Source organism: Coregonus lavaretus, assembly GCF_964263955.1.
Source record: "Coregonus lavaretus genome assembly, chromosome: 1".
In the NCBI taxonomy this organism is placed as follows: domain Eukaryota; kingdom Metazoa; phylum Chordata; class Actinopteri; order Salmoniformes; family Salmonidae; genus Coregonus; species Coregonus lavaretus.
Genome location: NC_139988.1, coordinates 26,291,610 through 26,317,887, shown reverse-complemented (window position 1 = coordinate 26,317,887; position 26,278 = coordinate 26,291,610). Strand labels below are relative to the sequence as shown.

At 44.2% G+C, this 26,278-nt stretch overlaps 1 protein-coding gene across 1 annotated transcript in view; it reads left to right on the top strand.

Moving 5' to 3' along the window:
- Positions 1-2,293: 2,293 nt before the first annotated feature.
- The window catches only part of LOC311129158 (uncharacterized protein), a 111,817-nt gene continuing 87,832 nt past the window's right edge, over positions 2,294-26,278 (top strand). The window contains exons 1-3 of the mRNA XM_084161465.1: positions 2,294-2,484; positions 11,869-11,999; positions 12,216-12,776. Of these exons, the coding sequence (XP_084017591.1) occupies positions 11,900-11,999; positions 12,216-12,776 (661 nt within the window). The 5' untranslated portion in view covers positions 2,294-2,484; positions 11,869-11,899. The remainder of the gene's footprint in view (positions 2,485-11,868; positions 12,000-12,215; positions 12,777-26,278) is intronic.

Genomic DNA, 26,278 nt, shown 5'->3' with positions numbered 1-26,278 from the left:
TTAAGATGCTTTTGGGAAATCGGGCCCAGAACACTCCCGTTGAGGAGCCTTCATTTCACATTTCGATAGCTAGAGCGACAGGACTCCCAGGGATTTTCTAGTTTTCCAGGTGTTACTGTTTAAAAGTCATCCATCATGGCAGTGTAAACCACAGATTAACCATTTGTCCAGCGTGGAACTCAGTTGCCAGAAGATTGTCAACAGGTGGGCCCTGTACCACAAGGGTGCGCCGAGACACATGGTATCACAGGTCTGATTCAGGAAGTATCTGCTGCTTAACTTCAGAACAGGAACATGTCTAATGGATTTTGCAAAGAAACTCTCTGTGCTGCATTGGAGTGCTCTGAGCAGCTGGAAGATGGTTGTATGTTGTTTCAAGCAATTTAATGATGGGTTTATGTTTGATGAGTATAACATCAAAACTTGCTACACTTGCTTATGGTGCTTGTGAGTTTCCAGTGTTTTCCTTTAGGATGAGGGTGATGATGCCTTCGTTATGGAGGTGATGGAGGTATCTCATGTGGAGAAACAGAATCCTGTTCTACACGTCTCTCATCCACATGTCTATTCGATCAGAGCATATCCAAGAGGGATATACAGCTGCAAATCTGAGGTGCACCATTCCAGCCTGACATTTACTGTCAGGAGAATTTCAATTGACATGTCATCATCTGCCAGTACATGTAAGCTAATATTGACGCTCCAAAGTGTTGGGAGGAAATGATCGACTGTCTCAATGGTTTCCTGTTCATTAGACAAAGCAATTAAACAGTTTCATTGGGGCCCTTGAAGTTGTGAAGTCTTAAAAATGTAGCATTTCTGGTCAAGTTTGGGAAGGCACCTTCGATCTTCACGTTGTCATTTCAGTCACTTATAGTATACAGCCCAGACTACGTTGTTATGTTGAGAACATACTAGAAATTCACTAGTACACTACAATGGCGTCATCATTTGTGATTTATTTTCTGACCCATCAGCTGGTGACCTTTCCATGTGAAACACCAATAAATATTCTGTTGGATTATATATTTAGGGCTATGTGCTTTTCATAGACCACTCTCATGAGTTAACTGAATGTTCCAGGGCACCACTCAATTTCCTGTCGACTTGACAACTAAATAAAGGTATGCTAGATACTTTCTGTAAAATTCCGTCATCAACATTTCAACAAAACAGTCATGTTTCTGATATTATTTATCTCTCTATGAGCAAGCTGTCTTCATGGGGTTATGTTAGACATTTATCTTTCATAGATACCCCCCTATCACGGCACAATCATGTCAAAACAGTAAGCAGTATTTTATTACATCAGCTTTTTAACTATTTAGCTAATAGGTAACAGTGTGTATCAATAGCGTAAACACCTTTTTTCCTCGAAGAGATGCTGATCATGCTTGATTCCATATGTTCTCCTACAGCATCTGGACAGCATTTCATGTGCAGTTTATCTTAGTTATTACACCGAGTCTTTGGTTCCCTTAGTAGGTCAGGTTGGGAAGTGATCTTGATGTGTACAATATGTGTGTTTTTAGTCTCATTAGAGTTACATTCTGCAGGCCTAACATTGTGTCTACTGGGCCGCCCTGAGAGTATTACAGCCTGTATGCTGAAACTGCCACTGTTAATCATTGTAATACTTAGGTGCAGAAAGCCAAAATGGAGTCTCATTAGTTGGTGCAGGCCAGGATGCTGCAGAGTTAGGAAACTCAAACAGATATGATAAAACTGACGTCTACAACAACATTCTCAACTGATATAAGATTTGGCTGGACATTTTTGATGAATTTCAGCTGTAAGGGTACTAGGAACGGTACCATTTCACAGTCATTTTTTGCACCTTGTTCATTGCTCACTTGTAGAAGATGATCTCCTGCTGTCCACCTTGGTAAGTCCCTTCCGTTAGCACATAATGGGGAGATGACAATGGAAATATGGAGATATGGAGGCCCATAGGAAATTAGGGTACAAAGCAACGGAAAGGAACGCATGCAGCCTTATGTATAACCCACCCTGGTTCCCGGAACCCTCCAGACTCCATGTTTCTACCCTCACCCATCGTACACAATCCAAACCCTCAGCGGCTTGGAAGCATGCTGTCCTTGTTACTACTATTTTCCCCTGGCACTGACAGAAAGGGGCTGTCTCTCAATATTTCTTATCTGCCTCTCTTTTAGGATAATCGAGAGTGGCTGTTGGCCAGTTAAAAAGTCGGAGAGGACAGAGAGAGAGGGGAGGAACAAAAGAGAGAGACGGAGAGAGAGAGGGGAGAGAGGCAAAGAGAGAGAGAGCTAGAGAGAGAGATGGAAAGTGGATGGAGAGGGCAGGCTTTCACTCATAGGAGGAACATTTGGTGCAGTGCTGAAACTTCTTCCCCAAACCCAGCTTCTTCTTCTGCCTAGAGCTCACCAAGGCTATGGCCACAGGGCACCTATGAGAAGGTGACCGCAGACACTGACAAGAGGACTCTGTCTCCACTAACCTCCGGTAAAATAAAATGTTGGGCGGGGTGGCGGGGGGTTGCTTTTGCCATTTTGTGAAAACTACATTTTGTGTACTTGTTGAATTTGGGTCTGCAAGGGCCTTTGATGACAAAAAGTGTATCTACGGTATGCTAAAGTGGGTTTCACGTTGAAATTATTAAATCAATTGTTTACTGTTTGAAAATTGTTTATTATTAAATTGCTTAATGCATTGTAAGGCAAGTAACACCTGTTGGAGTACCTTTTTGCATCCTATTTGGATATAGGATGAGTATGGACTTTCAGTACAATATCAAACAATTTTCGTTAACATGCAATTTGTTTTGGTGTGTTTTAGTGTGTTGTAGCTTTCGCTGAAGCTTTGTGCTTTATCAATGTCTCAATAGATGTGATAATCTACTAGTGTGTAGATTCCTATGATCTAAGCTGCTGCAGTGGCAGACAGCAGGTAGCAAACTGAAGACATTAAGAGTAGTTATCAGTCCCTTGTTTGTGCTACTGTCAAATGCAAAGAATTAATGGAATTATTTAACTGAACTTTGCTGGGAGCTCGACTGAACTTTGCTGGGCCCTCGACTGAGTCTCCTTGTAAACCGAACAAAAAAGTGTTGGGAAAAAAATCCATAGAGATACCAAGACCTGGGGCTTGCATTAATTATTTTCTGCAGTTGTGACATACGTATATGAAACAAAAGCTAGGCAATCCCAAAAGTAAACCCGTGGCCTGTAGCTCATTCTAAAATAGGAACATGTTGGACGGTGAAATACCCCTCCCAGGCTCCAAGTGGTTCAGTCCACTGTGATGATATGGGTTCATGATTTTCATTACTTTATTTGATTTCAAGGGAGAGCTGATATAATGTTTTGGCTTTTCCCTCGTTCCCTGAGGAACTTGGCAGTAATACATTTCCACCTTATTTTGGAAAAGTTGTAGTACATACGGAACAGCAGTTGTTGATTTTCGGATGGAATAACTTTTTATTGCATTAATTTAAGCAATTAAGTTTAAAATGCAAAGGTTGACATATTAAAGACAGTCATTTAAGACTGCAGGTGTACAGTGTCTTTGGAAAGTATTCAGACCCCTTGACTTTTTCCACATTTTGTTAGGTTACAGCCTTATTCTAAAATTGATTAAATTGTTGTTTTCCCACCTCATCAATCTACACACAATACCCCATAATGACAACGCAAAAACAGGTTTTTAGAAATGTTTGCTAATTTATTAAAAATAAATAACTGAAATATAAAATTTACATAAGTATTCAGACCCTTTACTCAGTACTTTGTTGAAGCACCTTTTAGCAGTGATCACAGCCTCGAGTCTTCTTGGGTATGACACTACAAGCTTGGCACACCTTTATTTGGGGATTTTCTCCCATTCTTATTTTTTTTTCATTAAGCAGACGCTCTTATCCAGAGGGACTTACAGGAGCAATTAGGGTAAAGTGCCTTGCTTAAGGGCACATCGACAGATTTTTCACCTAATCGGCTCAGGGATTAGAACCAGCGACCTTTCGGTTACTGGCACAACGCTCTTACCCACTAAGCTATTCTTCTCTGCAGATCCTCTCAAGCTCTGTCAGGTTGGATGGGGAGCATCGCTGCACAGCTATTTTCAGGTCTCTCCAGAGATGTTAGATCGGGTTTAAGTCCGAGCTCTGGCTGGGCCACTCAAGGACATTCAGAGACTTGTCCCGAAGCCACTCCTGCGTTGTCTTGGCTGTGTGCTTAGGGTTGTTGTCCTGTTAGAAGGTGAACCTTCGCCCAAGTCTGAGGTCATGAGAACTCTGGAGCAGGGTTTCATCAAGGATCTCTCTGTACTTTGATCCGTTCATCTTTGCCTCGATCCTGACTAGTCTCCCAGTCCCTATCGCTGAAAAACATCTCCACAGCATGATACTGCCACCACCATGCTTCACCGTAGAGATGGTGCCAGGTTTCCTCCAGACGTGACGCTTGGCATTCAGGCCAAAGAGTTTAATCTTGTTTCTCATGGTCTGAGAGTCTTTAGGTGCCTTTTGGCAAACTCCAAGCGAGCTGTCATGTGCCTTTTACTGAGAGGTGTCTTCCGTCTGGTCACTCTACCATAAAGGCCTGATTGGTGGAGTGCTGCAGAGATGGTTGTCCTTCTGGAAGGTTCTCTTATCTCCACAGAGGAACTCTAGAGCTCTGTCAGAGTGACCATCGGGTTCTTGGTAACCTCCCTGACCAAGACCCTTCTCCCTCCATTGTTCAGTTTGGCTGGGTGGCCAGCTTTAGGAAGAGTCTTGGTGTTTCCAAACTTCTTCCATTTAAGAATGATGGAGGCCACTGTGTTCTTGGGGACATTCAATTCTGCAGAAATGTTTTGGTACCCTTCCCATGATATCTGCCTCGACACATTTGTGTCTCGGAGCTCTATGGACAATTCATTAAACCTCATGGCTTGGTTTTTGCTCTGACATGCGCTGTCAACTGTGGGACCTTATATAGACAGTTGTGTGCCTTTCGAAATCATGTCCAATCAATTGAATTTACCATAGGTGGACACCAATCAAGTTGTAGAAACATCTCAAGGATGATCAATCAAAACAGGATGCACCTGAGCTCAATTTTGTGTCTAATAGCAAAGGGTCTTTCTGTTTTTTATGTTTAATAAATTAGCAAAACATTTCTAGAAACCTGTTTTCGCTTTGTCATTATGGGGTATTGTGTGTAGATTGCTAAAGATATTTATTTTTTTGTCCATAATCCATTTTAGTATAACGCTGTAACGCAACGAAATGTGGAAAAAGTCAAGGGATCGGAATAATTTCCGAAGGCAATTGTATATATAAAAGTATATACAGTGGGGAGAACAAGTATTTGATACGCTGCCGATTTTGCAGGTTTTCCTACTTACAAAGCATGTAGAGGTCTGGAAAAGTAAAAGAAAATGTAAAAGTTTGGAAACACCTACTCATTCAAGGGTTTTTCTTTATTTTTACTATTTTCTACATTTTAGAGTAATAGTGAAGACATCAAATTCATAAAATAACACATATGGAATCATCTAGTAACCAAAAAAGTGTTAAACAAATCAAAATCTATTTTAAATTTTATATTTTTCAAAGTAGCCACCCTTTGCCTTGATGACTGCTTTGCACACTCTTGGCATTCTCTCAACCAGCTTCATGAGGTAGTCACCTGGAATACACTTAAATTAACAGGTGTGCCTTATTAAAAGTTAATTTGTGGAATTTATTTCCTTCGTAATGCATTTGAGCCAATCAGTTGTGCTTTGACAAGGTAGGGGTAGTATACAGAAGATAGCCCTATTTGGTAAAAGACCATGTCCATATTATGGCAAGAACAGCTCAAATAAGCAAAGAGAAACAACAGTCCATCATTACTTTAAGACATGAAGGTCAGTCAATCCGGAAAATATTAAGAACCTCTGCTGCAGAGGATAAGTTCATTCAAGTTAACTGCACCTCACTTGAACACTTCACAGAGTTCAAGTAACAGACACATCTCAACATCAACTGTCCAGAGGAGACTGCGTGAATCAAGCCTTCATGGTCGAATTGCTGCAAAGAAAGGACACCAATAATAAGAAGAGACCTGCTTGGGCCATGAAACATACGCAATGGACATTAGACGGGTGGAAATCTGTCCTTTGGTCTGATGAGTCCAAATTGGAGATTTTTGATTCCAACCGACGTGTCTTTGTGAGACGCAGAGTAGGTGAATGGATGATCTCTGCATGTGTGGTTCCCACTGTGCATGGAGGAGGAGGTGTGATGGTGTGGGAGTGCTTTGCTGGTGATACTGTCAGTGATTTATTTAGAATTCAAGGCACACTTAACCAGCATGGCTCCCACAGCATTCTGCAGCCATACGCCATCCCATCTGGTTTGCGCTTAGTGGGACTATAATTTGTTTTTCAACAGGACAATGACCCAAAATACACCTCCAGGCTGTGTAAGGGCTATTTGACCAAGGAGAGTGATGGAGTGCTGCATCAGATGACCTGGCCTCCACAATCACCCGACCTCAACCCAATTGAGATGGTTTGGGATGAGTTGGACCACAGAGTGAAGGAAAAGCAGCCAACAAGTGCTCAATATATGTGGGAACTCCTTCAAGACTGTTGGAAAAGCCTTCCTCATGAAGCTGGTTGAGAGAATGCCAAGAGTGCACAAAGATGTCATCAAAGCAAAGGGTGTCTACTTTAAAGAATCTAAAATATAAAATAGATGTTGATTTGTTTAACACTTTTTTGGTTACTACATGATTCCATATGTGTTATTTCATATTTTTGATGTCTTCACTATCATTCTACAATGTAGAAAATAGTAAAAAAAATTAGAAAAACCCTGGAATGAGTAGGTGTGCCCAAACCTTTGACTGGTACTGTATATGCTGTATATTTAAAAAAATATATATATGGGACATTGGAAATGATATTGACAATTACATTGATGGAAGCTACAATCTGTCTGCAATATTAAAGCTGATCTACCCCCCAAGTAATTACAGTGCCTTGCAAAAGTATTCATCCCCCTTGGCATTTTTCTGATTTTGTTGCATTACAACCTGTAATTTAAATGGTTTTTGTTTGGATTTCATATAATGGACAAACACAAAATAGTCCAAATTGGTAAAGTGAAATAAAAAAAATTACTTGTTTAAAAGAATTACAAAATAAATAACGGAAAAGTGATGCGTGCATATGTATTCGTCCCCTTCGCTATGAAGCCCCTAAATAAGATCTGGTGCAACCAATTACCTTCAGAAGTCACATAATCAATCTAAGTGTCACATGATCTTTCACATGATCTCAGTATATATACACCTGTTCTGAAAGGCCCCAGAGTCTGCAACACCACTAAGCAAGGGGCACCACCAAGCAAGCAGTACCATGAAGACCAAGGAGCTCTCCAAACAGGTCAGGGACAATGTTGTGGAGAAGTACAGATCAGGGTTGGGTTATAAAAAAATATCTGAAACTTTGAACATCCCACGGAGCACCATTAAATCCATTATTAAAATTGGAAAGAATATGGCACCACAACAAACCTGCCAAGAGAGGGCCGCCCACCAAACTCACAGACCAGGCAAGGAGGGCATTAATCAGAGAGGCAACAAAGAGACAAAAGATAACCCTGAAGGAGCTGCAAAGCTCCACAGCAGAGATTGGAGTATCTGTCCATAGGACCACTTTAAGCTGTACACTCCACAAAGCTGGGCTTTACAGAAGAGTGGCCAGAAAAAAGCCATTGCTTACAGAAAAAAATAAGCAAACACGTTTGGTGTTCGCCAAAAGGCTTGTGGGAGACTCCCCAAACATATGGAAGAAGGTACTCTGGTCAGATGAGACAAAAATTTAGCTTTTTGGCCATCAAGGAAAACGCTATGTCTGGCGCAAACCCAACACCTCTCATCACCCCGAGAACACCATCCCCACAGTGAAGCATGGTGGTGGCAGCATCATGCTGTGGGGATGTTTTTCATCGGCAGGAACTGGGAAACTGGTCAGAAGGAATGATGGATGGCGCTAAATACAGGGAAATTCTTGAGGGAAACCTGTTTCAGTCTTATTGAGATTTGAGACTGGGACGGAGGTTCACCTTCCAGCAGGACAATGACCTTAAGCATACTGCTAAAGCAACACTTGAGAGGTTTAAGGGGAAACATTTAAATATCTTGGAATGGCCTAGTCAAAGCCCAGACCTCAATCCAATTGAGAATCTGTGGTATGACTTTAAGATTGCAGTACACCAGCGGAACCCATCCAACATGAAGGAGCTGGAGCAGTTTTGCCTTGAAGAATTGACAACAATCCCAGTGGCTAGATGTGCCAAGCTTATAGAGACATACCCCAAGAGACTTGCAGCTGTAAGTGTGAATAGTTATGCACGCTCAAGTTTTCTGTTTTTTTGTATTATTTCTTGTTTGTTTCACAATAAAAAATATTTTGCATCTTCAAAGTGGTAGGCATGTTGTGTAAATCAAATGATACAAACCCCCCAAAAATCAATTTTAATTCCAGGTTGTAAGGCAACAAAATAGGAAATATGCCAAGGGGGGTGAATACTTTCGCAAGCCACTGTATAATAATAAATAAAAATAAAAAGACTGCAGGTGCTAATCTTGAAATAGCCATTTTAGTAGGTGCACTTAAAATGCACCAAGTAGCTTTGCAGTTGTGAAAACGATACATCAACTTTTATCCCTAACAACAACTCTATGAAGTAGAAGAAAATAGCAACCAAAGATGGTAGGGTAAGAACCAGAAAATCTGTAATTTATCATGTATATGGGTTTGTGGTCTGGTTAACTCTGGTGGTAGCAACTTTTCTGGAAAAGTGGGAGGAATCAGCTGTTTAACATGAGCTTCCTGACTCCCATGTCCAGCTGGATACAACCCACTAGGCATGACATAAATATTTTACTCAGTATTGCTGCAAACTAGATGAATAACTACATCCCCCAAGGATTTTTAAGTCATGTTTTGGTTTCAAGTTTTAGGCAATATGTCTGGCAGAAGAATCTGTATGTTGGTAATGTTGTATTTTTCTCAGGGTTATAATATACTGCATACCAGCGTCATTATTCCTGCCATTCCATCATCTTGACCAAGGTGGAGAGCTATAAAGTGTCTGCACTGCCCCAATAAACTCAGAGGTCAATGAGTGGGTCATAGAAGAAGAAAAAAAGCCATATGGTGAACAGCACGGCACTGCACTGACCTGAAAACAAATGCATCAATGGGTAATTTTAGAGAATTTTTATGTACATTCAGGAATGAGCATCGTTAACTTTGTCATCCAATCAGGTCTCTTTATCTCTTGGACAATGGTTGCCATCCATTTGTCATGACTACATGTGTTTGGTCACTGTCCAGAGCTGGAATTTCACTGTCTGACGCCGTAAATTAATTCCATGTGGTTTTGGCAGAAATGTAGAAATATCCAGTTCGGAGGAAAGTCAATAGAGGGAAAAGCCATGCTAACTGCTCATGTCACAGTGTTGCTTTCCAGCGACTTCCCCCGGTGCTCTGGACAGGTTGGGGGGAAAGGCCAGAACAAAATGGCCGGCTCTACCATGGCAGCTTGGCCCCTCACTGAGCTGTGCCTCAAATCCTGTGTCAGGGAGTGGAAAAACCCAGTCATGTTATGGCTGTGACAACAAACCGACTGCACAGTTACATATGGTGGACGAGACTTAGATCTCGGTCATTGCAGAATTGACCTATCCAAGTCTAGTCATTGTCTCAGGAAAACCCACTGCTTTAAGTTGATCGGATGGATTGACTGAGCTGACCAAAGGCCCTTCCTTCCTTCCTTCCTTCCTTCCTTCCTTCCTTCCTTCCTTCCTTCCTTCCTTCCTTCCTTCCTTCCTTCCTTCCTTCCTTCCTTCCTTCCTTCCTTCCTTCCACAAATGCTTTCTATGGAGCATACAGTATCTGTTCCTCAGTGGAGGCTGCTGAGGGGAGGATGGCTCATAATAATGGCTGATACCATTGCACCCATTCCACTCCAGCCTGTCCTCCCCAATTAAGGTGCCACCAACCTCCTGTGCTGTTCCTCATTTATAGCAGCTTCTTCTAATGTCTGCCGTTTCTTACTTTCACTTGCTGGAAACAGCAATGAAATACACAGTTTCCTAAAGCGAGAGAAACAAAGAAGTATGATCAAAAGTATTCCAAAAAAGGTCCAGTTGCCAGGACCACTAATACAAATTTCATCTAGACACCGTTGCCCTAGAGCACACAAAAAACTATACATACCTCGGCCTAAACATCAGCTCCACAGGTAACTTCCACAAAGCTGTGAACGAGCAAGAAGGGCCTTCTATGCCATCAAAAGGAACATAAAATTTGACATACCAATTAGGATCTGGCTAAAAACATTTGAACCCATTGCCCTTTATGGTTGTGAGGTCTGGGGTCCGCTCACCAACCAAAAATTAACAAAATGGAACAAACACCAAATTGAGACTCTGCATGCAGAATTCTGCAAAAATATCCTCTGTGTACAATGAAAAACAACAATTAATGCATGCAGAGCAGAATTAGGCCGATACCCGCTAATGATCAAAATCCAGAAAAGAGCCGTTAAATTCTATAACCACTTAAAAGGAAGTCATTCCCAAACTTTCCATAACAAAGCCATCACCTACAGAGAGATGAACTTGGAGAAGAGTCCCCTAAGTAAGCTGGTCCTGGGGCTCTGTTCACAAACACAAACAGACCCCACAGAGCCCCAGGACAACAACAACAACACAATTAGACCCAACCAAATCATGAGAAAATAAAAAGAGAATTACTTGACACATTGGAAAGAATTAACAAAAAAAACAGAGCAAACTAGAATGCTATTTGGCCCTAAACAGAGAGTACACAGTGGCAGAATACCTGACCACTGTGACTGACCCAAACTTAAGGAAAGCTTTGACTATGTACAGACTCAGTGAGCATAGCCTTGCTATTGAGAAAGGCCGCCGTAGGCAGACCTGGCTCTCAAGAAAAGACAGGCTATGTGCATACTGCCCACAAAATGAGGTGGAAACTGAGCTGCACTTCCTAACTTCCTGCCAAATGTATGACCATATTAGAGACACATATTTCCCTTAGATTACAGAGATCCACAAAGAATTAGAAAACAAACCCAATTTTGATAAACTCCCTTATCTACTGGGTGAAAAACCACAGTGTGCCATCACAGCAGCAAGATTTGTGACCTGTTGCCACAAGAAAAGGGCAACCAGTGAAGAACAAACTCCATTGTAAATACAACCCATATTTATGTTTATTTATTTTCCCATTTGTACTTTAACTATTTGCACATTGTTACATCACTGTATATAGACATAATATGACATTTGAAATGTCTTTATTCTTTTGGAACTTCTGAGTGTAATGTTTACTGTTAATATTTATTGTTTATTTCACTTTTGTTTACTATCTACTTCACTTGCTTTGGCAATGTTACATGCCAATAAAGCCCGTAAATTGAGAGAGCGAGAGAGAGCGAGAGAGAGCGAGAGAGAGCGAGAGAGTGCGCGCGCGAGAGAGAGAGAGAGAGAGAGAGAGCAAGAGAGAGAGAGAGAGAGAATGAGAGAGAGAATGAGAGAGAAAGAGAGAGAGACTTCAGAATGCTCTTCCATGTTTCATTGTCACTAACATACTTATTTTCCATTGTAAGTTGCTTTATCTTGTTTACAACAAATGCAATATACTGACCCTCCATATTTTGTCACAGTTTTCTACTTTCAAAATTTAAGATATGCATTGCATGGAATTCAAGTAAGAACAATGACGAGTAAGCAAAACTGTCTGCAGTTCTTTGATTTGTTAACTGATAAGAATAATTGGAACGGCAATCTCAGCTATGCATGTGTTGTTTCCCTTTCCCTATAGGTGCACAATTGGAGTTTGGTACTTCAGTATCATGGGTTGCAAAACCAGATCCATGCATTGTGTCTTGCGGTGTCTGTGCTTCATGCTCCTTCACTTGTCTTGTACAGCACAAGATGAGGACATGAGATTCAGTAAGCGTGCTTCTGTCTTCGTCGTTATTTGTGACACGTTTCCATTGCATGGTGTCCATTATTGCTCATTTGTAATATAAATACAGAATGGATGTTCAGGAATGCTCTCTATGTACTGTATTGGTAAAGGTCATTCCTTTATAAGAAGTGAATACTCTTCATTCATGTTTTTTCAAGGCAGTGTAAAGCCACTCATCTTTATCATCTCTCTTACAGGTTGTAAAACTGTTGCAAGCGATTTGGTCTTTATCCTAGACGGCTCGTGGAGTGTAGCTGATGTGAACTTTGAAATAGTCAAGCGATGGCTTGTCAACATCACCACAAGCTTTAACATCGGCCAGAAGTTCACCCAGGTCGGAGTGGTCCAATACAGCGATGATCCAATCATAAATATCCCGTTAGGGAAGCACCTTCGTAGCAAGGATCTCATCAGAGCCATGGAATCCATCGATTACATGGGGGGAAACACAAGGACTGGGACGGCCATACAGTTTGCCAGCGACAAACTGTTTAACCTGTCTGAACGAGGCCCAAAGGGCGTTGCTAGAATCGCTGTGGTCCTAACAGACGGAAAGTCACAAGATGAGGTGAAAGCAGCAGCAGAGGAAGCCAGGAGAAGAGGAATAATCATCTTTGCTATTGGTGTGGGATCCGAGACGGAAGAGGAAGAGTTGAACGCTATTGGAAACAAGCCTTCATCCAACTACGTGTTTTATGTCCATGACTATAAAGCTATTTCCAAGATCCGTGAGACCATAAGGCAGAAGTTGTGTGAAGGTAGGCATTTTCTCATGAGGAAATGGGGATTCTCATGAGCCCCATCCCTCAGCTTTATAACAAACCAAGTGGTGGGGCTGCCATTTCTGTTGTTGTTCAAAATTAAGGTGTGGGTCTCTAAAGACCCTTCGGTCGATTTAACATGTTTGCACATTGCTAAACATTCAAGCTCTTAAGAAACAGGAAATATCATGAAATCAAATGTTGTCTCAAGATCTAATGATTGGGAATCTAATGTTTTCTGAAGTTGTTTACTGTGTTGGATGACTAGCCAAACTGTGTCAAGAGAGTCATGTCAACGTGATGTCACTGCTTCAGGGTGAAGTAAAGGTTAGTGAAGTTATTACTAGGGCACCAGGTTAAACTGCTATTGATCTATACCTAATCTTTGTCAAACTGAAAGGGGTAGAGTATGTGCATGGCTTTTGGCACTTGGCAATGAGTCATAGTAGAATACGAACTGGATGTTTACAGCCTTGTTGAAATACTTTTAAAACAAAATGGTTTTTATTTTTATTTTATTTTTTATTTAACCTTTATTTAACCAGGTAGGCCAGTTGAGAACAAGTTTTCATTTACAACTGCGACCTGGCCAAGATAAAGCAAAGCAGTGCGATAAAAACAACAACAACAGAGTTACATATGGAATAAACAAAAACAAAATGTACAGTCAATAACACAATAGAAAATCTATATACAGTGTGTGCAAATGTAGTAAGTTATGGAGGCAATAAATAGGCATTAGTGCAAAATAATTACAATTTAGTATTAACACTGGAGTGATAGATGTGCAGAAGATGATGTGCAAATAGAGATACTGGGGTGCGAATTAGCAAAATAAATAACAATGTAAATAACAATATGGGGATGAGGTAGTTGGGTGGGCTAATTACAGATGGGCTGTGTACAGGTGCAGTGATTGGTAAGCTGCTCTGACAACTGATGCTTAAAGTTAGTGAGGGAGATAAGTGTCTCCAGCTTCAGAGATTTTTGCAGTTCGTTCCAGTCATTGGCAGCAGAGAACTGGAAGGAATGGTGGCCAAAGGAGGTGTTGGCTTTGGGGATGACCAGTGAGGGCCAGCCAACGAGAGAGTACAGGTCACAATGGTGGGTAGTATATGGGGCTTTGGTGACAAAACGGATGGCACTGTGATAGACTACATCCAATTTGCTGAGTAGAGTGTTGGAAGCTATTTTGTAAATGACATCGCCGAAGTCAAGGATCGGTAGGATAGTCAGTTTTACGAGGGCATGTTTAGCAGCATGAGTGAAGGAGGCTTTGTTGCGAAATAGGAAGCGGATTCTAGATTTAACTTTGGATTGGAGATGCTTAATGTGAGTCTGGAAGGAGAGTTTACGGTCTAACCAGACACCTAGGTATTTGTAATTGTCCACATATTCTAAGTCAGACCTGCCGAGAGTAGTGATTCTAGTCGGGTGGGCAGATGCAAGCAGCGTTCGATTGAAGATCATGCATTTAGTTTTAATAGCGTTTAAGAGCAGTTGGAGGCTATGGAAGGAGTGTTGTATGGCATTGAAGCTCGTTTGGAGGTTTGTTAACACAGTGTCCAATGAAGGGCCAGATATATACAAAATGGTGTTGTCTGCGTAGAGGTGGATCTGAGAGTCACCAGCAGCAAGAGCGACATCATTGATATACACAGAGAATAGAGTTGGCCCGAGAATTGAAACCTGTGGCACCCCCATAGAGACTGCCAGAGGTCCAGACAACAGGCCCTCCGATTTGACACATTGAACTCTATCTGAGAAGTAGTTGGTGAACCAGGCGAGGCAGTCATTTGAGAAACCAAGGCTAATTAGTCTGCCAATAAGAATGCGGTGGTTGACAGAGTCAAAATACCTTGGCCAGGTCGATGAAGACGGCTGCACAGTACTGTCTTTTATCGATCGCGGTTATTATATCGTTTAGGACCTTGAGCGTGGCTGAGTTGCACCCATGACCAGCTCGGAAACCAGATTGCATAGCGGAGAAGGTACGGTGGGATTCGAAATGGTCGGTGATCTGTTTGTTAACTAGGCTTTCAAATACTTTCGAAAGGCAGGGCAGGATGGATATAGGTCTGTAACTGTTTGGATCTAGAGTGTCACCCCCTTTGAAGAGGGGGATGACCGCGGCAGCTTTCCAATCTCTGGGGATCTCAGACGATACTAAAGAGAGGTTGAACAGGCTAGTAATAGGGGTTGTGACAATTTCGGCGGCTAATCTTAGAAAGAAAGGGTCAAGATTGTCTAGCCCAGCTGATTTGTAGGGGTCCAGATTTTGCAGCTCTTTCAGGACATCAGCTATCTGAATTTGGGTGAAGGAGAAGCGGGGGAGCATGGGCATGTTTCAGCGGAGGGTGCAGAGCTGGTGGCCGGTGTAGGGGTAGCCAGGTGGAAAGCATGGCCAGCCGTAGCAAAATGCTTATTGAAATTCTCGAATATCATAGATTTATCGGTGGTGACAGTGTTTCCTAGCCTCAGTGCATTGGGACTTTACAGTGTCCCAAAACCTTTTGGAGTTAGTGCTACAGGATGCAAATATCTGTTTGAAAAAGCTAGCAGTTGCTTTCCTAACTGATTGTGTATATTGGTTCCTGACTTCCCTGAAAAGTTGCATATCGCGGGGGCTGTTCAATGCTAATGCAGTACGCCACAGGATGTTTTTGTGCTGGTCAAGGGCAGTCAAGTATGGGGTGAAACAGGGGCTGTATCTATTCTTAGTTCTGAATTTTTTGAATGGGGCATGCTTATTTAAGATGGAGAGGAAAGCACTTTTGAAGAACATCCAGGCATCCTCTTCTGACGGAATGAGGTCAATATCCATCCAGGATACCCGGGCCAGGTCAATTAGAAAGGCCTGCTCGCTGAAGTGTTTTAGGGAGCATTTGACAGTGATGAGGGGTGGTCGTTTGACCACGGACCCATTACGGACGCAGGCAATGAGGCAGTGATCGCTGAGATCCTGGTTGAAGAGAGCGGAGGTGTATTTAGAGGGTAAATTAGTCAGGATGATATCTATGAGGGTGCCCATGTTTACGGATTTAGGGTTGTACCTGGTAGGTTCCTTGATAATTTGTGTGAGATTGAGGGCATCTAGTTTAGATTGTAGGATGGCTGGGGTGTGAAGCATATCCCAGTTTAGGTCACCAAGCAGTACGAACTCTGAGGATAGATGGGGAGCAAGCAATTCACATATGGTGTCCAGGGCACAACTGGGGGCTGAGAGGGGTCTGTAGCAAGTGGCAACAGTGAGAGACTTATTTCTGGAAAGGTGGATTTTTAGAAGTAGAAGCTCAAACTGTTTGGGCACAGACCTGGATAGTATGATAGAGCTCTGCAGGCTATCTCTACAGTAGATTGCAACTCCGCCCCCTTTGGTAGTTCTATCTAGACGGAAAATGTTGTAGTTCGGAATGGACATTTCTGAATTTTTGGTGGCCTTCCTAAGCCAAGATTCAGACACTGCTAGAACATCAGGGTTGGCAGAGTGTGCTAACGCAGTGAATAACTCAAACTTGGGGAGGAGACTTCTGATGTTAACATGCAATAAACCAAGGCTTTTACGGTTACAGAAGTCAACAAATGATAGCGCCTGGGGGGTAGGAGTGATACTGGGGGCTAGAGGGCCTGGGTTAACCTCTACATCACCAGAGGAACAGAGGAGGAGTAGAATAAGGATACGGCTAAAGGCTTTAAGAACTGGTCTTCTAGTGCATTTGGTACAGAGAAAGGGGGCAGATTTCTGGGGCGTTGTAAAATAGATTCAGGGCATTATGTACAGACAAGGATATGGAAGGATATGAGTACAGTGGAGGTACATCTAAGCATTGGGTAACTATGAAAGAGATAGCATCACTGGAGGTACCGATTGAGCCGGTCTCCGCGTGTATGGGACAAAGGAGTTCTCTGAGGCTGGTTGAGCTGAACTTGGAGCTCTACAGTAAAATTGTATAATAAGAACTAACCCAAACAGCAATAGGCTAGGCATATTGACATGGGAGAGAGGCATAACGCAATCACAGGTGTTATTCGAGAGGGCTAAGACAACAACTGGTAATGGCAACAAAACTTTGGGCTGAGGCTAAACAGATAAACAGGTTGGGGTACCGTGTAAAGAAACAGTCCAGCAGGCATTAGCTGTGTAGCTGAGTGATCATAAGGTCCAGTGAACAGCACTAAGTAAGTCCGGGAGCAGATCGTAGGCTGCTAAAGCACAGGCGAGCAGGAAACACTGCTGATGATTGCGCGTGCAAGCAGGCCGGGGCTAGCAGATGGATCTTTGTGGTCGTCGCAACGGGAAGCCTGTTGAAACCACATTGGACGATTACGTCGGCAGACCAGACGTGATGGATCGGCGGGGCTCCGTGTCGACACTAGGAGGTCCCGTCCGGTTGACAGAGAGGTAGATAGCCGGGAGATGGGCCTGGCTCGAGGCTAGCTCAAGGCTAACTGGTACGTCGGTAAGTGGATATTAGCCAACAACAGCCATTCGGTTGCAGCTAGGTAGTTGCGATGGTCCGTGTTAAGGTCCAGTGATTCAGTTATTCCGGCAGAAAATCCAATATGCTCTGGGTCGATAGCACGCTGTGCAGACTGGCCGATAATTGTCCAGGCTAGAACTGGCTGGTAGGTAGTGCAGGCCACGGACAGTGGTGAAGACCGCTAACGGTGGCTAATAGCAAGTAGCTAGTTAGCTGGCTAGCTGGCTAGTTTCAGCCGTAGGAACAAGAACAACAACACCCAGAACAAAACATAGAACAATAGTTAGGAAAATGGAACCTATTTGAGAGGTTGTATCCACTTATATCCAAACAATAAGGAAGTTGGATCCCTTGTAAATGAATAGCCTACTGGAACTAGAAGGCCATTTTCCGTTAAGAACAATTGTGGAACTGTGAGAGTGTGATTTGAAGGAGTCAGGCGCAGGAGAGTAAATCACAGAATACAGAGTTTATTCAGTAGTACACAGTTACTACGGCAATACAAAGTACAGGTAACTCCACTGAGCTACACTCATCTCACATGAAACAATCACCCAAAAGGACAAGGGGGCAGAGGGAACACTTATACATGTACTAATGAGGGGAACATGAACCAGGTGTGTGTAATTGACAAGACAAGACAAATGGAATGATGAGATATGGCGCGGCAGTGGCTAGAAAGCCGGTGACGACGAACGCCGAAGCCTGCCCGAACAAGGAGGGGAGGCAGCTTCGGAGGAAGTCATGACAGTACCCCCCCCCCCCCCTTTGACGCGCAGCTCCAGCAGCGCGCCGACCCCGGCCTCTGGGACGGCCAGGAGGACGCGGAGCAAGGCGAGCCGGATGGCGACGGTGGAAATCCCTCAACAGGGAGGGATCGAGGATATCCGTCTCCTCCGCTCGCCCAAACCAGTCATCCACAGCATGAGCCTCGGTCTGGCTCTGGTGCCACGGTGCCAGAACCGGTTGGTAACCTAAAACACATTGGCATGGCGTTAGGTTAGTGGAGGAGTGACGGAGAGTTCTGGGCATATTCGGCCCATGGCAAGAACACCGACCACTCCCCCTGCCAGTCCTGGCAGTAGGACCGCAGGAACCTACCCACATCCTGATTTACCCGTTTCACCTGCCCATTAGACTCGGGGTGGAAACCAGAGGTCAGGCTGACCGAGCCCCCCAGACGTTCCATGAACGCCTTCCAGACCTTGGATGTGAACTGGGGACCTTGTCAGACACTATATCCTCTGGTACCCCATAGTGCCGAAAGACGTATGTAAACAGGGCCTCCACAGTCTGCAGAGACTGGGCAGAGGAAGGAGGTGGCAGGCCTTGGAAAAGCGGTCCACAATGAACAGGATGGTGGTGTTACCTTGGGAGAGGGGAAGATCAGTCAGGAAATCAACACTCAAGTGAGACCATGGTCGTTGTGGATCTGGTAAAGGTTGTAACTTACCCGCTGGGAGGTGCGTAGGTGCCTTACTCTGGGCGCACACCGAGCAGGAGGAGACATACACCCTCACGTCCTTAGCCAAGGTAGGCCACCAGTACTTTCCGGTGAGGCAGCGCACTGTACGACCGATACCTGGGTGACCAGAGAAGGGTGATGTGTGTGCCCAGTAGATCAGACGATCACGGATAAGAGCAGGCACGTACTGCAGCCCAGCTGGACACTGAGGTGGAGATGGCTCTGTGCGTAACGGCTGCTCTATATCCACGTCCATCGCCCATACTACCGGCGCCACAATGCAGGAGGCCAGGAGTATGGGGGTGTTATCTCTGGGCCTCTCCTCTGTGTCATACAGCCGTGACAATGCGTCTGCCTTCACGTTCTTCGTACCCGGGATGTATGATAGTGTGAAATCAAACTGGGTGAAGAATAGGGCCCAACTGGCCTGGTGAGGATTCAGCCTCCTCGCTGCCCGGATGTACTCCAGGTTACAGAGGGCCGTCCAGACGAGGAAAGGGTGTTTCGCCCCTTCGAGCCAATGCCTCCACACGGTCAGGGCTCGGACAACAGCCAACAGATCCCAATCACCAACATCGTAGTTCTGCTCCGCCGGGCTGAGCTTCTTAGAGAAGAAGGCACAGGGACGGAGATTGGGTGGCGTGCCCAAGTGTTGAGATAGGACAGCGCCTATCCCTACCTAGGACGCATCCACCTCCACTACGAACGGTAGTGATGGATCAGGGTGGGCCAGTACCGGGGCTGAGGTGAACAGACCCCTCAGGTTACTGAAATCCTGTCAGCCTCAGCAGACCAGCGGAGCTGGGACAGCCCACCCTTCAACAGAGATGTAATGGGAGCTGCGACCTTGCCAAAGCCCCGGATAAACCTCCAATAGTAGTTGGCGAAGCCAAGAAAGCGCTGCACCTCCTTAACCGTGGAAGGAGACGGACTGCTGGAAAAACATACACTTCTCTGCCTTGGCATAAAGGTCATTTTCCAACAGTCGGGCCAGCACTTTGCGAACCAGGGACACATGCTCGGCGCGCGAAGCGGAATACACCAGAATGTCATCGATGTAGACCACTACACCGCGACCAAGCATGTCCCGAAACACCTCGTTCACAAAGGACTGGAAGACGGATGGAGCATTCATCAAACCTTAGGGCATCACCAGGTATTCATAATGCCCCGTGGTTGTACTGAATGCTGTCTTCTGCTCATCCTCCTCTCGGATACGCACCAGGTTGTACGCACTCCTGAGATCTAATTTGGTGAAGAAGCGTGCCCCATGCTTTGACTCGATCACTGAAGGAATGAGGGGGAGAGGATAATTGAATCTTATCGTCTCCTTTTTCAGTGGTCGATAATCAAGGCAAGGGCGCATACAGCCGTCTTTCTTCTTCACAAAAAAGAAACTTGAGGAGGCGGGTGAAGAGGAGTGACGTGTATACCCCTGGCGCAGGCACTCGTGATGTATGTTTCCAAAGCCTCCATTTCAGCCTTTGACAGGGGATACACATGACTCCTGGGAGGCACAGCGTCTACCCGGAGGTTTATCGTGCAATCCCCCGCCCTATGAGGTGGTAACTTGGTCGCATGCGTTTTAGAAAACGCGTGCGCCAAATTGAGTTATTCGGGGGGAATATGCACGGTAGAGGTACTGTCTGGACTTTCCACCGTGGTTGCACCAACGGAAACACCTAGACACCTACCCTGACACTCTCGCGACCACCCAGTGAGAACCGTCTGCGGCCATGAGAATGTGGGGTGGTGGAGTGCTAACCAAGGGATACCTAATACCACAGGAAAAGCAGGAGACTCAATAAAAAAAAGTGACCTTCTCGCAATGAGTCTCGTTAGTAATCATGGTGACTGGTGCTGTAACTTCTGTTGTAACTTCCCTAACAAACCCGGACCCTAATGGTCGACTATCAAGTGCTCTGATGGGGAGTGGAATGGATAGGGGAACCAATGAAATGCCTAGACTGTGTGAGAATGCCCTGTCCATAAAGTTCCCAGCTGCGCCTGAATCGACTAGCGCCTTACATTGGGGAACTACCATGTGATCAGGAAAGTAGCTGGGTAGGGTACAGTGCGCAGCAGAGGGCTCTGAACAAGTGTGGGTGTTCGATACCTGGGGTGATGCGAGAGTGCCCTGCCTGCCGCCTCCAGACCCAAAAGAACGCTGACGACATCGTCCAGTGTAATGTCCCTTCGTGCCACCAGAGTGACACTGGCGCTGTCATCCTCTGCTCTCTCGGATAGCGGTTCCACCCAGCTCCATTAGCTCGGGTTCCGAGTTGCCCGAGGTGGGAACTGGCAGACCCTATCCAGGACGTCATCTGGCTGCCAGCAGGTTATCCAAACGGATGGTCATGTCCACCAGTTGCGTGAAGAACAACATGGTTTCCCAGCAGGCTAGCTCCCTTCGGACGTCCTCCCGCAGATGGCACGGAAAGTGGTCGATAAGGGCCCGCTCATTCCACCCGGACCCAGCTGCTAGAGTCCGAAACTCCAAGGCGAAGTCCTGCGCAGTCCTCGTACCCTGCCTCAGGTGGACCAGCTGCTCGCCCACCTCTCGACCTTCGGGCAGGTAATCGAAGACAGCCCGAAAGAGGCGAGCGAACTCCCCGTAATTGTTCAACGCGGCTCCTCCTTCGTTCCAGACCGCGTTGGCCCACTCCAGGGCTTTCCCCGAGAGGCAGGAGATGAGGGCGGACACCTTCTCCCGCTCCGATGGGGCCGGCCTGATGCTGGAGAAGTAGAGCTCCAGTTGGAGGAGGAATCCTTTGCAGAGAGCAACTGTCCCATCGAACTCCCGTGGTCGGGATATATAGATCCCTCTGGGTGCTGGGGTGTGGGTGGCTGGATCCGGTTGCCCAGCTGGTCTTGACAGATCGGGTCCTCTGCTTTCCAGGCGTTGGACGACCTGAAGAACCCGATCCATCGCTTCTCCCAAGCTGGCTAGCATCGTTGAATGCTCCTGGACCCGTGCCACGACTCCAGGCATGTGCTCCTCTCCCGCTGACTCCATAGCGGCTGGGTGATTCTGTGAGAGTGTGATTTGAAGGAGTCAGGCGCAGGAGGGTAAATCACAGAATACAGAGTTTATTCCGTAGTACACAGTTACGCTGGATAGCGTCTACAGTCAAGTGCGCAAAACAGACGCACTGAAACAAATACAGTTACACAGGGAAAATATACCCCGGCAATACAAAGTACAGGTAGCTCCACTGAGCTACACTCATCTCACATGAAACAATCACCCACAAGGACAAGGGGGCAGAGGGAACACTTATACATGTACTAATGAGGGGAATACGAACCAGGTGTGTGTAATTGACAAGACAAGACAAATGGAATGATGAGATATGGAGCGGCAGTGGCTAGAAGGCCGGTGATGACGAATGCCGTAGTCTGCCTGAACAAGGAGGGGAGTCAGCTTCGTAGGAAGTTGTGACAGGGACTTGCTTTAGCTCTTTAAAATTATTTTTGTGGTAGTGGAAGTAGTGTTCTGAGTTTAGATTTAAAAGCAGACAAGTAGACTAAGATTTCATACGCGCTAAGTTTTTGTCTAACTTGTTGGTATAGTAGTCAACATTTCAGTTATCTAGAAAAATATAGAGAAAATGCAGTTGATGCAGTTACTAAAACAGCTGTAACATTAGATTGGTAAAATATATGTCTGTTCTGATTTTAGATTTGAAAAGCGGAGAAGTAGACTAAGATTTCAAGCGCTCTAAGCTTTTGTCTAAGTTGTTGGGAAAGTGGTCAAAGTAGCTGATATGTGTCAAAAGTCACATTGTTACCTAATTGTCTCATGTTTAGAATGTGTTCCACCAGTGTTGAATTGAAATGAATTTATTTGGGTAACAGACATATTCAACAAAATGTACAATGTGGACCCAGCGGATAGCACTTAAAAGTATTAACTAAACTAAAACACCACTTTCCAAAGTGGTCCTTGATGGTAAAAACAATAACAAATATCATTATTAAAAGACAAAATTTGAAACAACCATAATACATTAATTTATATTGACATCCTAGAAAGTGGCACTATTCATTGCGCTTTTCCCTAACGTATAATTTGAAATGTATGTAAGTTCCGTGGCAGTTCATTCAACATTGGGAAGTTAGCTTAATGAAAGTAGTTGATGACCTGTAGGGAAGGCCTGGTCGCTCAAAGACCTCTACATCACGGTTGACAACTCCACGGTGTCCCCCTCCTAGAGTGCAAAGAACCTTGGCGTGACCCTGGACAACACCCTGTCATATTCTGCAAACATCAAAGCAGTGACTCGCTCCTGCATGTTCATGCTCTACAACATCCGTAGAGTATGACCCTAACTCACACAGGAAGCGGTACAGGTCCTAATCCAGGCACTTGTCATCTCCCATCTGGACTACTGCATCTCGCTGTTGGCTGGGCTCCCTGCTTGTGCCATCAAACCCTTGCTTATCCAGAATGCTGCAGCCCACCTGGTGTTCAACCTTCCCAAGTTCTCCCATGTCACCCTGCTCCTCCGCACACTCCACTGTCTTCCAGTCGAAGCTTGCATCCACTACAAGACCATGGTACTTGCCTACGGAGCAGCAAGATTAACTGCCCCTCCCTACCTTCAGGCTATGCTCAAACCCTACACCCCAAACCGAGCACTCCGTTCTGCCACCTCTGGACTCTTCGCCCTACCACCCAGCTCCCCGTCAGCCCAGTTCAAGCTCTTATCTGTTCTGGCATCCAAATGTTGGAACCAGCTACCCCCTGAAGCTAGGATAGCAGAGTCCAAGCCCATCATCCAAAAACATTTGAAACCCTACCTCTTCAAAGAGTATCTTAAATAATCCCACAGCGTTTATAAATAAAATGCCTTTTGTGAACTAACAATCGCACGTTACTTTTCCCCCCCTTACTAGCTCTGACTTTGCTGATAGCTACTTTATTGAGGACAAATTTACTTACTATGACTGTGATATGTGGTTGTCACACCTAGCTATTTTAAGATGAATGTAAATAAGGTATTTCAGTTTTTTATGTTTAATAAATTAGCAAAACATTTATAGAAACCTGTTTTCACTTTGTCATTATGTGGTATTGTGTGTAGATTGCTAAGGATATTTATTTTTTAATCCATTTTAGAATAAGGCTGTAACGTAACAAAATGTGGAAAAAGTCAAGGGGTCTGAATACTTTCCGAAGGCAATACCGTTCAAAAGTTTGGGGTCACTTACAAATGTCCTTCTTTTCGAAAGAAAAGCAATTTTTTTGTCCATTAAAATAACATAAAATTGATCAGAAATACAGTGTAGACATTGTTAATGTTGTAAATGGCTATTGTAGCTGGAAACGGCTGATTTTTAATGGAATATCTACATAGGTGTACAGAGGCCCATTATCAGCAACCATCAGTCCTGTGTTCCAATGGCACGTTGTGTATGCTAATCCAAGTTCATCATTTTAAAAGGCTAATTGATCATTAGAAAACCCTTTTGCAATTATGTTAGCACAGCTGAAAACTGTTGTGCAACAGTGAAGAGGCGACTCAGGGATGCTGACCTTTTGGCAGAGTTGCAAAGAAAAAGCCATATCTCAGACTGCCCTTCTTAATATTTTATTTTTATTGGCAAGTCTGAGATATGGCTTTTTCTTTGAAACTCTGACTAGAAGGTCAGCATCCCTTAGTCGCCTCTTCACTTTTGACGTTGAGACTGGTGTTTTGTGGGTACTATTTAATGAAGGTGCCAGTTGAGGACCTGTGAGGCGTCTGTTTCTCAAACTAGACACTCTAATGTATTTGTCCTCTTGCTCAGTTGTGCACCGGGGTCTCCCACTCCCATTTCTATTCTGGTTAGAGCCAGTTTGCGCTGTTCTGTGAAGGGAGTAGTACACAACGTTGTACGAGATCTTCAGTTTCTTGGTAATTTCTCGCATGGAATAGCCTTAATTTCTCAGAACAAGAATAGACTGACGAATTTCAGAAGAAAGTTATTTATTTCTGGCCATTTTGAGCCTGTAATCGAACCCACAATTGCTGATGCTCCAGATACTCAACTAGTCTCAAGAAGGCCAGTTTTATTGCTTATTTAATCAGCACAACAGTTTTCAGCTGTGCTAACACAATTGAAAAAGGGGTTTCTAATGATCAATTAGCCTTTTAAAATGATAAACTTGGATTAGCAAACACAACGTGCCGTTGGAACACAGGACTGATGGTTGCTGATAATGGGCCTCTGTACACCTATGTAGATATTCCATTAAAAATCAGCCGTTTCCAGCTACAATAGCCATTTACAACATTAACAATGTCTACACTGTATTTCTGATCAATTTTATGTTATTTTAATGGACAAAAAATTGCTTTTCTTTCGAAAAGAAGGACATTTCTAAGTGACCCCAAACTTTTGAACGGTATATATACGTATATATTGACGTCGGAAGTTCACATACACCTTAGCCAAATACATTTAAACTCAGTTTTTCACAATTCCTGACATTTAATCCTAGTAAAAATTCCCTGTTTTAGGTCAGTTATCATCACCACTTTATTTTAAGAATGTGAAATGTCAGAATAATAGTAGAGAGAATGATTTATTTCAGCTTTTATTTCTTTCATCACACTCTGTGGGTCAGAAGTTTACATACACTCAATTAGTATTTGGTAGAATTGCCTTTAAATTGTTTAACTTGGGTCAAATGTTTCGGGTAGCCTTCCACAAGCTTCCCACAATAAGTTGGGTACATTTTGGCCCTTTACTCCTGACAAAGCTGGGGTAACTGAATCAGGTTTGTAGGCCTCCTTGCTCGCACACGCTTTTTCAGTTCTGCCCACAAATTTTCTATAGGATTGAGGTCAGGGCTTTGTAATGGCCACTCCAATACCTTGACTTTGTTATCCTCAAGCCATTTTGCCACAACTTTGGAAGTATTTTGTCCATTTGGAAGACCCATTTGCGACCAAGCTTTAACTTCCTGACTGATGTCTTGAGATGTTGCTTCAGTATATCCACATAATTTTCCTTCCTCATGATGCCATATATTTTGTGAAGTGCACCAGTCCCTCCTGCAGCAAAGCACCCCCACAGCATGATGCTTCCACCCCCGTGCTTCACGGTTGGGATGGTGTTCTTCGGCTTGCAAACACCCCCTTTTCGTCCAAACATATCGATGGTCATTATGGCCAAACAGTTATATTTTTGTTTTATCAGACCAGAGGACATTTCTCCAAAAAGTACGATCTTTGTCCCTGTTATGATGAGTTTCTCAGGTATCAAAGAATCAAGAAACAGTTCATGCAAATGTTTAATGATCGGTACCGGGTTCGTTACAGCAATGACCAGAGCTTTGCCCCTTGGTGTTACGAACTAACTTGAACAAAGAAGACACTACCTTATATGCCCTCTATTACCCTCTTCCTGGCATACATCTGGCAAGTCTCCATGGGCACTCGCTGTCTTTGATGTTCATCACTCTTTACCCCAAGTCCCTATCCTAAACAACACTCATGCTATCCTAAACATCAGAAATCTCCTTTGACATAATGGAATATAGACTTTCTGTCTCCTAACCACTT